General features: G+C 44.7%; 1 protein-coding gene across 17 annotated transcripts in view; it reads left to right on the top strand.

Annotated features, from left to right (window-relative positions):
- tns1b (tensin 1b) overlaps positions 1-17,047 on the top strand; it is a 162,035-nt gene that overhangs the window by 93,031 nt on the left and 51,957 nt on the right. For 16 of the 17 annotated variants that reach the window (XM_037110284.1, XM_037110279.1, XM_037110280.1 and 13 more), the window contains one exon: positions 14,386-14,427. In XM_037110284.1, coding sequence (XP_036966179.1) covers positions 14,386-14,427 — 42 coding nt within the window. Of the gene's footprint in view, positions 1-14,385; positions 14,428-16,707; positions 17,033-17,047 lie in introns of those variants that run through there. The other variant, XM_037110288.1, reaches the window with a different exon arrangement.

Raw genomic sequence — 17,047 nt, 5'->3', positions numbered from 1 at the left:
TTAAAATAACACTGAACAAAGCAGGACGCAGTCTGAGTATGAAGTGATTTTGCAAGGGCAATAAAAAATATGCCTGCTCCGTTGCCTTATTTGGTATTGGCATAAGAAGCCGTGTCAGACTTGGAGATTATTCACTCGCTCTCTTTCTCATATGTTGTGTGTTTAAATGGTTTTGGGTGCTTGTCAAACCAAAGCAAATATCCCCTGCACTTTTCTGCGCTCGCAGAGAAAATACTTCTCGAAATGTCTTGTTTTTCTTTCATAACGGCTGCAGTAATCAAGCAGGAACATGTTATTATCCTCCGCAGATGCTTTCGCACTAGATGCTTTCTACATGAACACATCTGTTTTAAGATGTGCAGCCGTTACGGGCTCAGCTCTCTTGGCATTTTAAAAAGGCTGCTCTCGACCTGAGCTCACTGGGTTTCTGAGAAGAACACCTTTGGACACTTAGTGCAAAAATTCACCACCGGTGCATCCCTCACACAGCCTGTCAGCTTCAACATGACGTAAACATTCACCTGTTTAACTGAACGTTCAGTCTGTTCATGCTGCAACTCATCTGCTGACAGCTCTGACAGTCTCTGCTGATGTCAAGCAACTTCGAGTTCAAGTGCAGTGATGCAGCGTCGCAGTGCATTTACTCAACTCCTTTAATTAAGTCCAGATTTGACATGCTTGAACTTCACTTGAGTGTTTTCTTTTTTTAAATGCCTCGGCTCCAGTGACATCCATGATCGGAAGCATTATGTTTTAGGGTTTTCTGTCCGTCTGTCCCATTCTTGTTAATGCAATAGGTCCAGAACACCTTGAGGGAATTTCTTCAGATCTGTAAGAAATGAACTGATTAGATTTGGGTGAATTCTCTATGCTTGACTCAGACTGTTAGCTAACACACAGTAGCTCTGATAAGCTGTAGTTTTGTGGGTAAACACACTGGTCTCTTCGACTTCTCTCTCGGTCTCCTGCTGCTCCTTTGGGGTCATTCCTCCTCTGGTGCTACTCTTCACCGAGCGTCTCTGTAGAGCTGAGTTGGATTTTAACATGAGCTGACCTGCCGCTGCTCCGCCACCCGACCTGTCCGCTCTACCGAACGAACCCAGAGACACCACAGCGGCGACAGCCAGTCGTGGTGGTGTGTTTACTGGGGCAACTACAGCTCACAGTCCGCTGCACCGCTGCACCGCTGCACCGCTGGCTCTTTGTTTAAAACAGCTGCAAGAAAAAGACAAAAGACCCAGTAACACCAGACAGCTTCTGAACATACAGTTAGGCAACACACAGCCCACGGCCAGTTACTTGTTCTTGGCCCAGTTGTTCCACCGTCACCTGGGGAGAGCAACCGGGGGAAAACAATGCCTCTTCTTCTTGTTTTGGTCACGGCAAACTTGATTTCTATTTTGCTGTAATTGAACCATTGTTTTTGTGGGAATATTTGAGCCCAGTTGCAGAGCTAACAGCACCGTAAAAACAACATTCCTGGAGAACTGAATATTTACAGGAACGGTGTCATTTTTCTTTACACTATGACATTAGTATTTACTTAAGAATGATAAGTTAAAGCAAAAAAAGTTGTCAGTTGTGAGTAGTTGATACTGTAGCACATTTAACTCAAGTCTTTTAAGACTTTTGCTATCATTGGGGCACCTTTTACAACTGTTACAGCAGCAGTATGACTGCATTTTACACAATACTGCAGAGGAACATTAACAGGCAGATCTATAATGATATGTTTTTAATCACCACATTTGCAGTCAGACATAATACAGGTAAATATATGTTAGTGTAGCTGTTCAATCACAGACTGTAAAATATTTTTGTTCTTCCCTGACAATTATCTGTTGTTTGTTTTTGTTTTTTTTTTGCATGAAACCAGGCTAAAGTTAAAGGCAGCTTCAGGCCGTCGCACTGCATTTTACCTCCTTTTTCCTGCAGCTTGCCAACAGGAGCCTCCCCAGAGGCTTTTGTGCTGCATTAAAGGTGCTGATTGCTCCCATAAACGCTGACGAGCCGAGGTGTTAAACATTTGTTGATGCACTTTTACCACAGAGGAGACTGGCGGCAGATAAAAATAAAAAATCGTCTTTTGGCTCTTCAGGATTTCTGGTATCACAGATAGATGTTCAGACTGGAAAGACATGCAGCAGGAAGTAGTCGCTGTTTATGTTGGTGCATATCACATAGATGAGTGCATCATTACACTCCTGCGTACAGTATGTGTCACCCACCCCCGAATGACAGGAAGTGGATGATGCCGTTTGTGTTTGTGTGTGGACGTGCAGGCGTGCAGTACTCCAGCCGGAGGTGTGTGTTTGTGTGTGTGTGTGTTTGTGTGTGTGTGTTTGTGTGTGTGTGTGTGCGTGAGCCGTCTTCAGCCCCATGTTTGGTGAATTCCTTTGGTCGCGGCCAGACAGTGACATGATTTACTGCCTCGCTCAGGTGCGGACTGATTGCAGTATCGACCATATATTAACTTAGTCGGAGAAAAAAAAAAACGCTGGAAAGACGGAGAATCCAGACATTCCACTGTGATGGGACGAGCTACAAAATATACAAGTTTATTACCGGACGATAATTCTCCAGAAAGACTCGAATGAGAATCTGATATTTCCATGCAGCTGTTTCTCAGCAGCAGCTGCTACTGTTATCAGACTCAGATAAACGAAAGTTAAATAAACAAATGTGAATATTTATTGTATTTGTAAAAGTTAACATAATTTCTATCATTTAAAAGTTGCTCAGAATCTTAACTCATAAGCATCTTTTTGGCTTTGATAAAATCAAACACAGCTGACTTAATCTCAGGACCATTTAATAGGTGTTGTGGGACCTTATCTCACATGCTTTTTTTGGGGCACTTTAGGGACTTGTTATCTGTTTAAAGTGGAAATTCCACTATTTTTACACAGAAATTGCCGACATGTGTTAGCGAGCACTACTGTGTTGGAGGGAAAAGTGGGATAAAGCCTTTTAGTGGCTCCAGAAAGGAGCTGTGCGAAGTCTGATAAGTCGACTCACGTGATGTCATGTGAGTCGACTTTGGCTTGGGCGGAAATCTGCGATTTTGAAGAGAATCTCTGTAGCTAAGATCCACCAAACTCAGATTGTCTCACCCTGATACTCTTCCCCGAACCATAACCGATCTCATTCCTCATGCCTAGAACAAAACAACTCGACCAACAACGGCAAGCAGTCAGAGGCAGAGTACAGTGGGCCTTCACTGATTCTGTCAATCGTGGATCCATCAGTTACAGAAGTGCAATCTTGAATTTGTAGCGTACTCGTAAAAGCTGGGATTCAGTTTTCCGTATTGACTTTGGAAACAGAAGCAGATATAGAATCAACCTCATCACAGGGTCCATATGGTTGTTTGTCGCACCACACCGTCTTCCAAAGTTGACAGAGGTTTCATTTTCTGAGCTTCTCGTTCATCTTGGCTTGAAATCAAACATGTTTGGAAGACTGCAGCACCTGGTACACCGATCGGTGAGGTCGAGACTCGCGTCTGCTCGAGCTAGACGAGCTGTCACGACGAGCTCGAGCTTGAATCCAGTGCTGACTCAGAAGTTTGTTTGACAGGCAGCGTGTAATAAATATCACGTAGTGAAGTGGAGTCGTGTTTCCAGACTCACAGATCTGAACTGAACTGAATCGATGCAAATAATAGCTCAGTAATCATTTTCACTCGACTCGGTTGTCACTTTGTGGATTCGTGAACTCAACGGTGACAGAAATAAAACACTGGAATTCCAATTGCACTAAAATGTTGTTGTAAAATGTGTGTAATTGTGAAACTAGTGGCCTCATGGACCTGATTTAAATATAGTAACCGGCTGGTTACTCACCGGGGATATTCCAGAGCGAATGTGGAACAAATGAAACAGCCCACTGTGGGACGGTGATGCCAACTGGCAGCCTGCTTATTGTAACCGATGATGTGTGGTTGGCTGATCCGCGCCAACACAGATGATGACAGAAGTGAATACCCCCAACCGGACCCCCGCACTTGGACGTGCTGCAGAGCATGCTGGGAGCATTCCTCAGATGTGCCCTCATGTCGAGGCATCTCTGCCAGGAAGACGTTTTTATTTTGCTCAAACACAAAAGAGCCTGAGAGAGGATGGAGGGAGAGCGAGGAGGAGATGTTAGAGGACTGCACACCTGAACACATGCACGCACATAAATAAAGCATGTGATCACAAGCAACGACACACACACACACACACACACACACACACACACACACACAGAAAACCATAAACCAATCACACCTACGTCATCCAGCTTCTCTTTTTTTATAGGTCTGCTGTAGTGGGGGAACCGGGCCAGGACATTGCTGAGTAATGAGTAACTGCGGGGCAAAGATGGTCTAGATGTGGTCCAATTAGCGCTGTGTTTAGAACCACACATATTTCCCTGATGTGTCCTGTGTTACGCTCTGTATACAAGCAGCGAGCAGGCGTCCTGTAACCATATACAGAATGAGCCCGCTGCCTGAGGGGAACGCACGAACTACACCGTCAAATGTACATGTTTAATATCGAGCTGAGAGGGAGGGAGACGTGTGTTAGTGTTTCTGAAGTGAGCTACGTGATAATCCGGAGTCATCGGGTCTGTTTAGATTACATAAGGCCTAATGTAAGGGTGCCTCCTCTGCAGGCAGCCGCTTCAGATGAGATGGAGGGAAGATAGAATGAGAACTCAGTGATGTCTTAAACATAGTGGTTAAAGGAACAGTTCACCCAAAAGTGAAAATTCAGTCATTATCTGCTCGAGAAGGTAAAAGCGTCAGAACTGGGTGCGAGAGTTCGACTGCACACGACCGTTTAAATAACAAATTAGGGATCTTGGAGCTTTCGGAGTTTTAGATTAAGCTGGTTGATTTTATTATTTTTTTTATGTCCAGCTCTGAAAGACAAAGAAGCCTCATTGTTCATTTTTAATCAAAGCACATAAACGATGAACACACTCGTGGTTAAAAATATCTCGGCCTGTCAGTTTACATTTCTGCATCACAAGTAAACAGTGGCCTGTAAACTGCAGCTGTATGAAGTCATCCCACTCACTCTGACCCATTATCATAATGGACCAGTCTGCACGCTAAGCTGTAATTCAGCCTCTCCACTGTTCGGCAGCAGCGTATGAAGAGCAGTCAGTGCAGACTGTGGTCAGCCTCAGCTGCTTAGTTATGTCAGGCTTCCCAAACTGTAATCAGATGCCAACATCCTCCTCATCCTCATCAGCCCTCGCATTTTGGTGTGGTTTCCTTTTTTTTCTTTCACTTGAGTTGTTTCTTTTAATAAAAAGTGCTGGAGAAGAAGAAAGTAGAGCGCTGAGACTTTTCACACTCTGAAATTCCTTTTTTGTGCCACGAAATTAAGTCCAAACGTCGACAGGCTGCCTGGAGGCTGAATCTCAGTGACTGATCGCCAAATCAGTCTCGACTAATCACGACTCACTTGGTGAGTTTGACTTTGTCTATCGGCGAGGAATGATGTGTGTTTAACGATGAGTTATCAAGGCGACTAAGCTTGTTTTAATTTGGCGTAGAGAGAAACTTGAGTCCAGAAGGATCAGAGTTCTATTTTTCTGTTTTATAAGGAAAAACAGATGAAAGGAAGATTTCATTTCCTTATATTTTATGAATCCATTTCCTTTTATTTATTGGACTAAAGAAGCTCAGGGGGCGTGGGAGGTATTAATAAAACACAGAGCCTCTTTCATTAGTTGTTTCACTAGTGTCAGGTGAACTAAACACACTGCACCAGTCATATAATAAGCAAAAATAAGTAAACATAGGACTAAGAAGCCAACATAAGCCTGTATGAAAGAGTAAAAAGATGAAATAAAGATGGCGAGCGTGACCGTGCTGACGTTAGCTCAAAACCTCGTTTTTCATACCACATTGCAGACAGCTGCAGATTGTACAAAGGTGCATTTCACAAAAAAAAAAAAAGTTTACTGATGTGTGAAATGAGTTGATCTCACAACATTCAGAAGCAGAGATGCTGTTCTGATGCATTTGGATCAACAAGAAGAAGAAAAGTGAAGAAATGTCGTATAACAGGATCTTAACCAGCCGATCGGAAGAATCGTTTTCGTAACGGCGGTTCGACTTACAAACTTATTCGGTCATTTAACTTTATTACACTCATAATTGACTCTTATTATAATGAATTGCTGATTGCATAATACACAGAGCATCTCATTTTTCACATGTGCGAGTTCAGTCAGGCCAGAGAAATGAAAACAATGGTGAAGTGATGAAGAACAGTCGACCTGATAAGACTTGCACAATAGCTTTCTGTTTTTGTTCTGGGTTCTTTTTTCATCATATTTCTCTGTTACTGCCATATCGGGACGTACGCAGAGTTTGAATATTAACAGCTGAGCATGAAGGACTTCAGTTCAACAGGTGTGTGTGTGTGTGTGTTAGTCGACCCTCTCCACACACACACACACACACCCATATGGAGTAAAGCTGCCTTCAGAGGCTCGCTCCTCTCTCACATGTTGGTTACGTAACGGAGCGAGCGCTCATATCAGTGGGAGCAGGACGAGGCGGGGTGAGAACCACGCAGAAGTCAGAGGTGGTTTAGGGTCACAGACGGCTAAGGGGTTTTTTTCCCACAGCGAGGACCGTCCACTCTCCTCTGCTTGCGGTCCTGAGGGATCCCTGGCATGTCAGAAAGCCCCCCTTCTGCCCCGAGGGGGGTGGGAACGGGAATAAAACGTACACCCTAACCCTGGATCCACACGGGCCCACACAGCCCCGCCATCGTCAGCGCCGTGTTTACATTTCTGGGACACGGCTGTGTGAACGCTGCAGATGAAGGAGCACGGAGCATGAGAGAGGAACAGCTGTGTGTGTGTGTGTGTGTGTGTGTGTGTGTGTGTGTGTGTTATTGAGACTGATGGAGTGGTAGGGAGGGCTGAGCCACAAGTGAATATTATTGTTTGGCAACTTTCCATTTACAGCCTTGTTCTGCGTATGACCGCGGCATGTGATTGATTTTTTTTAAAAATTCAGCTGCTGCGATGAAATGTAAACTTAAACAAGCAAAATAAGTTTCATTTTATACACGTTTATCGTGTTGTATCAATATGAGAAAACTGTTCTTAGTATGGGCTTTGATTTCAACTTACTGCCCAGAACGTGTGGTTTAAATACCTGAAAATTTCATTCGTCATTGTGAACTAATTCAAACCTCATTCTGTACTCGAAGAGCCAATGAAGTTTGCCGTATTCGCAATGATTTTGACTTCCTGTTTGTCATCGTGAAGCAGGGAGGTTGTTGATCACGGTACTAAATTGTCCGTAGGCTCGAACACCATTGATCATTCCGAGAGTTTGGGGCACTAATTATCCTAAAAGCTTTTCCAGGTGACAGCAATCGGCCCGGTTGTCCTCTAATTTTCGAGCATCACATTTGCAGGATTGGCTCCGTGTTGTTTTCAGCTCCAGTGGAGCAGGATTGCCTTTTTAGGCAGCCAACAAGTGTGGAAAACATTTGTCAAGACTCTTGCCAAACAGCTGCGCTTTTACTTTGAAGGCAAACAAATACATCCACAGTTTTCACCCACTTCCTAAACTGAAATTACTCTGTCACAGAGAGAATGGGCCTCATTTAAATTAGACCTTTGAGCTGAACAGAGTGACAAAATAGCTGTTGCGGTTTGCCGAGATTTAAAATGATTTCATGAATTGCTCTCTGGAAGACAAAAGCGTCAGGTGAACCATCATTATGTCATGAAGTCTGTCGGTCTGCAGTTTGTGTGTTTTCCCACTAGAAGGCACTGTTGGACATGTGAGTCAGGAGCTCCTTCAGGTGTCCCGAGTCACATCTGTCTGTTTTGCCCACCATGGTGAGTTTGACACAGATGGGTAACTCATAAAACCAGAATAATCAGAAGTATTTTTAGTTACAAGATCAAGAAATACGAGACTCATCCACAGTCAGTTACAAATGGCCTCTAAGAAGGAACGATAACTGCTGAGGTTTTCATTTCCTTCCTCATGTTGTATTCTGTTGGGAATATTCATTGTGGCGTGACTGCACACTGTTGGAAGTTTCTCCTGTTCTGGGATCTGTTTTATTCCCTGCACATTAGGCCCCTTTGATAATAATAAACTAGTGCGACACGGTTTGAAAAATACACATTTATCTTTTGATCCTATCATTTCATTACTGGTGAGGAATGCTGCACCATTTCTCAGCAAAGTAAAATAAAAAAAAAAAAGGAGGCACATCTAAAACCTGCCAAGCTCCCAGCGTGCAGTGTAAACACAGCGGAGTCGAGCCGCCACGTTGCTACGTCGCTGCCACTCCTGACGACGGTGTGTGTGGGTTTTTTTTTTGTTTTTTTTTAAGCTTTAAGAAGGCAATTGTTCTTAAAATGTACAAGGCTGTCCTGGTAGAAGGAGGGAGGAGAGGGGATGGAGGGGGGAGGGACGGAGGGTGAGTGGCACTCGGCACACACCCTCGGTCTGACTCACACACACACACACACACACACACACACACACACACACACACACACACACATATATAGACTAAAGGATAAACAGAGAACAACAGCAGAGTTCCCATGTGTGGTTAGTCACCTCACACTGACTGCAGCCAAACTCCACATCACACGCACAGAATCTGAAACATATACAGTGAAACTATGAAAGTCCAGAGACTCATCGACGTTTATGTTGACGTTGTTGTAATGAGGGTTAGTTAGTAGGTAATTAGGCCCTTATATTTAAATGAATATGTGTTAATAAGGCATAAACTACACGTGTTAACAATAATAACAATGTCAAACACATTTACTTTAGATTACAAGGCAGTCAAACTTGTTTAGGAACGTCAGTAAAAGCCTTCGTTTTAATGTTTAACTTTATTACGATTAATTCATAATTCATACCTAGTAAAGTTTGATAGTGATTTCATCTAAAGGCTGATATGTGATGGTGGTGATAGAGTGGTACCCCAGTAAACGTACAGACCTCGTTGGCTCGCAGTTTTGTCTCTGGGCTTGTTGGTTTCGACAAGATAGAACCCTTCGGAAATCTGGCCCGTCTGCTAACTCTAACCCAGAGACACTCTGGCAGCAAACAGCTCCAGCAGAGGATTGTAGTAATCTCTGAGAAAGGTAACAGCCATCAGGTCAGGAGGGACAGAAACAAATAGGTTGGTGTGTTTACTGGGGAAACTGCAGATCACGAGCAACGTCGCTGCGACTGTGAACAGTTTTGGAGAGGTTTACATCAGGCAGCTACGTAGGTCATGTACCTACGCACAAGTGTAGATTCAACATAAAGCATAAAAAGCTCTGATGAGAACAGTTCCTTAACCATCGTTTTCAAAGCTATTAGCAAAAATGATGCGTTATTACGGTTTATTACGTTCTTATAATTCCCATATTACCGGGTAACTATGCTTTAGGATGATAAATCCTTTTTATGAATAATTATCTTTCATTCTTTCAGTTTCACACACACACACACACACACACACACACACACACACACACACACACACACACACACACACACACACAGTCAGTTGTTGCCTGCTGATCTCACTGACTGAACATAAACACTGAATCACTCCAACACTCACAGTCAGTGCTGCTGTTTCCTTTCTCAGAGTAACACTCAATCGTCTCACACCCACGCTGACACACCCCGAACACTGATCTGAACCGTTCTGCCGTCCACACTGAGCTGAGCTGGGCCGAGCTGAGCTGGGCCGAGCTAAACGGGCCGTGTCTCGCGCTCTAAAGATGCAGGGCTGTATATTTAGCCCCGGGTCATTTCCCCGGAGGCTCTGCTCTGGGCTACGTTTATCCTCACCGCTCAAGGGGGAAACTCCCAGCGATGCTAGCTACCTCTGCTTTCCTAAAGGAGTGGGGCTGTAATTTGGTAAATTGGTCAAAGGAGCCACTGTGCTCATGTGAAAGAAAAGCACATGGTACAGTGTTGGCAGAGATAAAGAGCTGCGGGTGAAAGTCACACTGATATGCTGTACTTAAAGCGGGCGGACACGTGGCTGTGTCCGTGCTCTCTCATCTGCCGTGTGTTTTCACGTGATAGGTTTTTTTTTATGAGGACACTCGAGCATGAGCAACAAAACAGAAGCTCTTTAACTCAGATAATCAGTGCTCGTCAGGGAATAATCTGTGAGCTGAGTCCTGGAGGGGAAATTCCAGTTTATTACCACCTTTATTATATAATGAAGTAATAATAACATCCAGGAACGGCTTAATCATGTGGATCTGGGAACTCTGGTTACTTCACTGAGTCACATGGGGACAAAAAGACACAAGCGATGAGCTGTAAACAAACTTCCATGTTAGCAGAGAAGGAGCAAAACTGACCTACTGCGCTTGCCGTAGTTTTGCACATACGGTCGTCTCTCTGCCTCGAGGGATTATCAGAACTTACTCTCTGTTTTACCTCCACGTTAAGTTGCTTGGATCAGTTTTTGGTAAAGTTTTGGTACCAAGTATCAACGCTGTGTCTTTCCACAACAACAGGAAACTGATTTTGATGTAATTTAGAGACATTACAGATTCAATAGCCGTGTTCCTGTCAGCTGAGAGTTCGTCATTGTTATATCCAAACTTCGTACTTAGAAGCTATTTCTGTCTCGGCTGTGATGGCCTCCTCCTCCTCCTCCTGGACCACGTTGGACGACATCAACATCAAAACAATCTGTGATAATTATGTGGAGCGTGTTTGCCACCTGCCTCACATCCAGACTTATCATGTTTATTTCATTAAACAGACGTCTGCATCCTGCAAAAAATCTCACCGCTTACTTTGGTGACTTCAAAGTCGCATAAACGACACAAATAATCACCAAAAAAACATGAAAATAAGAACCAGGATCAGTTCGGATCAGTTAAACATTAACAGACGAGGCCAGTATCGGTTAATTTTGGCAGAACGCAGCTGTGAGCACCTGTTAAAGTTCAGAGCAGCGAAGCAGGAAATACTGAGTTTGTTTCTCCTTTCAACCAAAAATCAGTCCGACACTTTCTCTATAATTACATCTGTTACTATTCTGCTCCCCACGTTGGAGGAGTGCGGCCCGTTTTTAGCTCCTCTCGGTGAGAACAAACTGCAACATGATGCTCAGCTGACTTGGCTCAAGGTGACGATGTCGCTCTGAGCTAGAGACGTGCTAAGAGTCAGGAAATCCATCTGCATACAAGAGAGGAAGGAACAACACATGATAGCAAAGATAGAGGTGAGAAACCATCAGGTGATCTGACGAATTTAACCACATCGTACATTCATCTTTTACAGCACAAGACGAGATAATTTAAGGAAAGCTGCATTTTGTTTTGGGAGCAACAATGGAAGTGATGTTTGGAAATGCAGGATATGTGAATATGTGTCAGTCAGTTTGATAATCCTGATTGTACTTCACTCATTTCACACTCAAGTATGACTTTGGTTTGCTGGACTGACCCACACAATTTCCCAGTTTCACTCTCACTATATTCTGCTGTCCCAGTGTAACGATGGCGTGTCCATTTGATTCTTCGGTCAGCTCTGTGAATGCAGCGCTGTCTCATCTTTCTCACCAGAACATAAACGCACCACACACACACACACACACACACACACACACACACACACACACCCACACACACATCCAGCAGCCCGTTCATCCGTTCAGACTCTGAACACAGTCCCGAGCCCTGAGGACTGACCTTGAATCTGACTGTGACGCTGCAGATTCTGTATTTTCTCCTGAGTTTTAAAACATTAAATAGTTTGAGTCCATGAAATGTACGGTCTATAAAAAAGCCAAGGCTTTGAATTTTTTAATTATTTTTTTCTAGCTTAGATAGAGATTTATTGTGCACGACTCGCAAGAGTTGTCGTGATGAAATAAAAAAAGAAGTCTTTGATACTTTTCCTCAGTGTTCCCCTTCAAATGTTTCCTTTGAAGACAAACTGCAAATACTTCCTCTGTGGACTATTTTGCTGATACACAACTTCCCAGGCTTTTCTCATGCTTTCTGAATTAGTCCCAACGACAATACACACACTCTGACACACACACATGCACACACACGCTCGCTCCGACCATCTGGCTGCAATTGCACAAAGCGGAAACACACATGTTAGAATATCTCACTCTGTCTGTGTGTGTTTTTTCTCAGAAGACACACAATAGGGTCTATTTGTGTGAAAATGCCTGCGGCGGCAAATTTTGGCTTCCGAGCGAATCCACAGTCTGCGTTTGGAGTCGAGCGTCCGTCTGGTGCGTGCTCGTCCTTCATTCCTGGGAGAAACTCTCTCCTCCACGTGTGTGATGTACGACAACACCAACACACCTACACACACCTGAGAAAGAGAACCGGAGAGAGCTGATAGTTTCGATCTGACGCTGAGTTGAGTTTTTTTGTCCTGTCGCTGGTCGGAGGGAGTTTGGGGTGAAGCCGGGATGATTTCCTGCTCGGTGGTTTGCTCTGGGCGTTTGGAGTCTGTATTCTGGGGCCCGCTCAGACACACTATAATTTACCCTTTGCATTTACTGTTTATGTTCCACTGAAGCTTTCGACAGACGCATCCCAGCTCTCTGTGTGGGACTGTCCTCTGGTCACTAACAGGGACGAGGCTTCCACCACGAGGAGTGTTTCTAACTGACACTTTCCAACATTTAACAGCATCAATCGTGGATGTTTTGCTCATTAAAGGATCTGGTGACAAATCCCAAAAGATTGCCCCAGCAATGTGTATCCGATACGTGATATATCTTAGAGAGCTGTAGGGATGACGTGTTTTTGCAGGCTTAACCGGAAGCTAACATCGCCAACGTCCATTTTGAATTATCGCCATAAATAAGCTCTTGCTCAGTGAGCTAATCTTCACAGATGAACGCCACACTTGTGATCTCTGAAGTGTTAAACTAAGCTAATGTTAGGCTATAAACAGACAACATCACGGTCACATGACTTAAACGTCGCCACCACTTATTACTCTACACGTTCTCTATAAACTGATCGATGTACGAGCTGTAAAGTCAGAGTTACAATAGTTTTTAACAAAAGTCGTATTGCAAAGACAGATAAAGGAGTAGACGATTCTCCGTTTTTTGCCGTGATGACGTTTAAAGTCCCCGACAACCTCTGTAGTCTCACTTAGACACTTTTAAGACATGTAAGACATTTAACGATGTATTTTATGTCGTTGAACAAAACGTCATCTCACGGGCAAAAACTCTGAGCTGATTTCCAGGTTTTAGGACTCTTGAATTACTAGACCACTCTGTAAAGATCAGATTAAAAACTCCTCTGTTGACACGTTCTTTCACTGTGATGAACACACAGACTGTAGTTAATTTGATTGGAGCTCAGATGTGCCGTCCTGTCTCCTGAAATAGATCCTAGCAGATGCACTGTTTTTCGCTTGTCTGAGTTTCCTCCTCCTGCGGCGCTGTGCCGGTGCTGCTGGGCCTCGACATCCACCGGCCCGGGTCCCTGTGGTCTACGTGTCCAAATGTCCTCGACCAAGATATCGAACCCCATTCTCCTCCAGCGGCTCTTCTCTCAGTGTGTGGATGGTTGTCTCTCCTGGTGAGCAGGTGCCACCAGTGCATCAAAGTGTGTGTGTGTGTGTGTGTGTGTGTGTGAATGCTGTCTTGTGTTTCAGAGCGTTTTTGCGTCCACACTTAGACGTTCACTCCCTGCTGCATATAGATATGACTGATGTCTTCTATACCGCCTGCCTGAATATTTTAAGCTTCATTTAGTAACATCTGTGCATGTGTGGTAATCTGCGGTGAGCCCGGCGGCCCACGCGAGCTCATGACATCATCGATCTCTCTGATGTTTTCTTCTTCTTCTTCTCTTGAACTTCTCTTTACCTTCATCTTTACCCCCCCGGCCTGCCCCGTCCATCTGTCTCAGCTTTTTTCCTGGTTTCTGTCCCTCTCGTCCTTTTATCTGTCCCCTTTCTTCTCTCCCTCCTCCTGTCTCTCTTGGCTGGATCCCGTCTCCCTCCTTCTCTCTCTCTCTCTCTCTCTCTTTCTCTCTCGTTCTCTCTCTGGTCATAGCTGTATATGGCGCTGAAAAAGAGAGCTCCACGGATGGACTCTCCGGTCTTGGCTAATGGAAGTAGCCCTGTCTCTTTGTGTAAATATTTGCACAGAGGGATTATAGATGGTCCCACGCATTCAAGGTGGAGCCCCGCTCTGCTCCAGGCCACATTAGGGCAAAGAATGGCGCTGACTGAGCGTAGCTTCCACACGGCGTGAGAGGAGCTGATGTGAGGCGGCACAACGCAACGTAACGTGGCGTTGAGTTTCTGCAGGTGTGAAGCGTTGCAGGTTTCGAGCTCACGTTCTGTTCTTCTCTGTGTTTTCTCCTGTGCAGGCGCCGAGCAGCGAGCTGCCTCTCAAACATGTAGACACCATGGTGAGTCTCTCCTCTTTTTTTTTTACTGTAAAAACATTTTGTCTTCTTTGTTTAAATTAAAGGAGTTGATCAATCTGCTGTATGACATCTTAAAACAGCTGCAACTTTTATCAATAAAAATGCGTAAGGGAGTAACTTCAGATGAAAGAGTCCTGAAGCACGGGTGTCCACAGGAAGTCCTCTTTGTTTACTGTTGGCAGTTTGGACCGGTCTCATCCAGTACAAATCCAATTTACTGCCCAACTCCAAATGAATCCCACATATCAAGGATCACATGAAACACAAAGTGCCAGATTCTTGTTCTCCATGGTGGCCGACTCAAACTGAAGTACATGATAAGTAATAGTAATAAAACAAGTAATAAAACAAGACGATTCCTTGCAAACAGCTGATTCTGCTCCCGTCAGACCCGTTCAGACTGGAGACACGGAGCGCATCACACCGTGTGATGAGCTGCTGATCTGTGAGCTGATGGATCTGTCAGCGCCGTGTAAATGCCTCCTGCAGAGCAACACGTGTGTGCAGGAAGGTTAAAGGTGGAGGTCAGCGGCAGAGTGCAGACAGGTTTTAGTTACTGTTGATCCAAAGTCAGACGGACACGACGCTGATCAACATGTCAGAGGCTAAATGTTCGTTTTTACATGGGATAAAAAAACGATGATTACAAAAGTGGTTGTTTTCCACACGTGTGAATCAAAACTCTGACATGAAAACATTTTTATATGTGAATTATCTCACATGGAAAGAAAACATGGCACATGGTACATTTCAATCCTCTGCTTTCATTGTACAGCAGAAGTTTGGCTGGTTTAAGTACGTAACTTAACTATTCTAGTAAATTTGAATAACTTGAGCTTTTGTTTCACGCCGGACTTGAGCAGCCGTCTCCTGTGTGTGTTTCACCAAACCATCCATCTCAACCTCCTCCTGGATAATAGATGGTTTTGACTCCATACATCACTCCTGCTTTGGGTTTTTTTAAATGTTTTGTTACGGTGGACGTGTTGGATCTCGGCCCAGACGCTGCAGGTTCTGATGGATAATGAGACACACTGGACTAATTCTGTGATATCAGCCTTCAGTCGACATCGTTTGTTTGAAGAAATACAGATGAAACTTTAATAAAAAAGTCCTTCGCTGCGGAGTAATAACTCTCTGCTCTGTGTGTGTGTGTGTGTGTGTGTGTGTGTGTGTGTGTGTGTGTGTGTGCACCGCACACGTTTGCTTTGGACTCTGCGCTCGTCGTCTATGATGTAACTTCCTGTGAGTTGTATTTTGTCTGGGAAAGGAAGGATCGAGTAACCGATTTAGAGTTACCACCCAAAGCCAAGTACCCACTTTCTCCACAAGGACCAAAATAAACACAATTGCACCAGTGTGTGTGTGTGTGTGTGTGTGTGTGTGTGTGTTTCTGCTTTTATTGGCATTTCCTCTGTTTTTCTTCAGTTTTCTGCCACAGTGTAGTACAGACGAGCTTCTCAGCCTTCTGTTATGAAGCTGTGCAGGAGTCTCAGCCGGCCTCGGGTCATAATTTAGTCTGCACCTTAACTAACGGGCAGCGCCTGGAAACACACACTGATTATGAATGTGTTGAATGCAGTGAGCTTGTGTCTGCCTGCGAGCGCAGCTGCTACTGTCTGGTCACGGGCATTCGCCGTGTGGTTGCGCTGTGACGTCCGGGCAGACGCCTGGCCAGCGCCCCGGAGCGTCGGGGAAGGATTCGTCTCATGACTACACCAGCCGCTCTCGCCTCACTGCATCTGTTTCTACGTCAGCGGGCTCAGTGTTCCTCCACCTCTTCACTTCGCTGACTGGTGTTTTTGTTTTACTTCGTGACGTAGGCATGAAGATTTTGGCGTTGTAGAAGGTAGTTTTGTAAAGGATTAAAGTTGCAGCGTTTTTTTAAAAAGTGCACTTTTTTTAATGAACTTGCTCGAGGGGTTTGCTTCGTCTTTGTGATTCTTCTGAGAAAATGACAGGAAATAAATAAAGTTCCAACTAGTTAATACTTCAGTTGTTCTCTGAACACAAACAGCGCTGAAGTGCAAAAGTAACGACTCTCCTCATGTCGTTATAAGGCTTTTTAGACGAGTTTCAGTCAGCTGATGAATGTGTGAGTGTGTTTACCCCACATGTTCGCCTCAAAGAGACAGAAAGAGGAGGGAAAAAGTTGAATATGAGGGGAGATAACGTGATGGGAGGCCGAGTGGGAGGAGGGGGAGGGTGGCCACAGACGGAGAAAGGGGAAGGAAAGAGGGAGAGAACAGAGCGGGCAGAAGGACGAGTGGAGCAGCGCTGTGGAGGAGTCCGGTCTGAGCTGGAGCATGAAGCGGCCCGCTGCAGCCTGCTGCTGCCCAAAATAGAACCCCTGGGTGTTTTCCTTTTTTTTTTTTTCTCTTCTTCTACTTCTTCTTCTCCTCCTCGGCTCTGACGGAGGAAAAAAAAAAAGGGAGAGGTTTCTCAGAGGAAAGTTTACTGCCGGACAGAAAGCAGTGAGAGGCTGAGGGAGCTCTCCGGAAAGATGGACCGAGGAGGGTCTTTGAGGAGGCGGCTCTCCTCTCTGAGGGGGGCCTGGCGCTGGAGCACCGGCTACCTGTTCAGGAAGGTAGGACGCCACGCA

This window comes from Acanthopagrus latus, chromosome 9 (assembly GCF_904848185.1).
Source record: "Acanthopagrus latus isolate v.2019 chromosome 9, fAcaLat1.1, whole genome shotgun sequence".
Lineage (NCBI taxonomy): Eukaryota > Metazoa > Chordata > Actinopteri > Spariformes > Sparidae > Acanthopagrus > Acanthopagrus latus.
The sequence above is the reverse complement of the archived record's forward strand: the minus strand, read 5'-3'. Positions and strand labels throughout refer to the sequence as shown.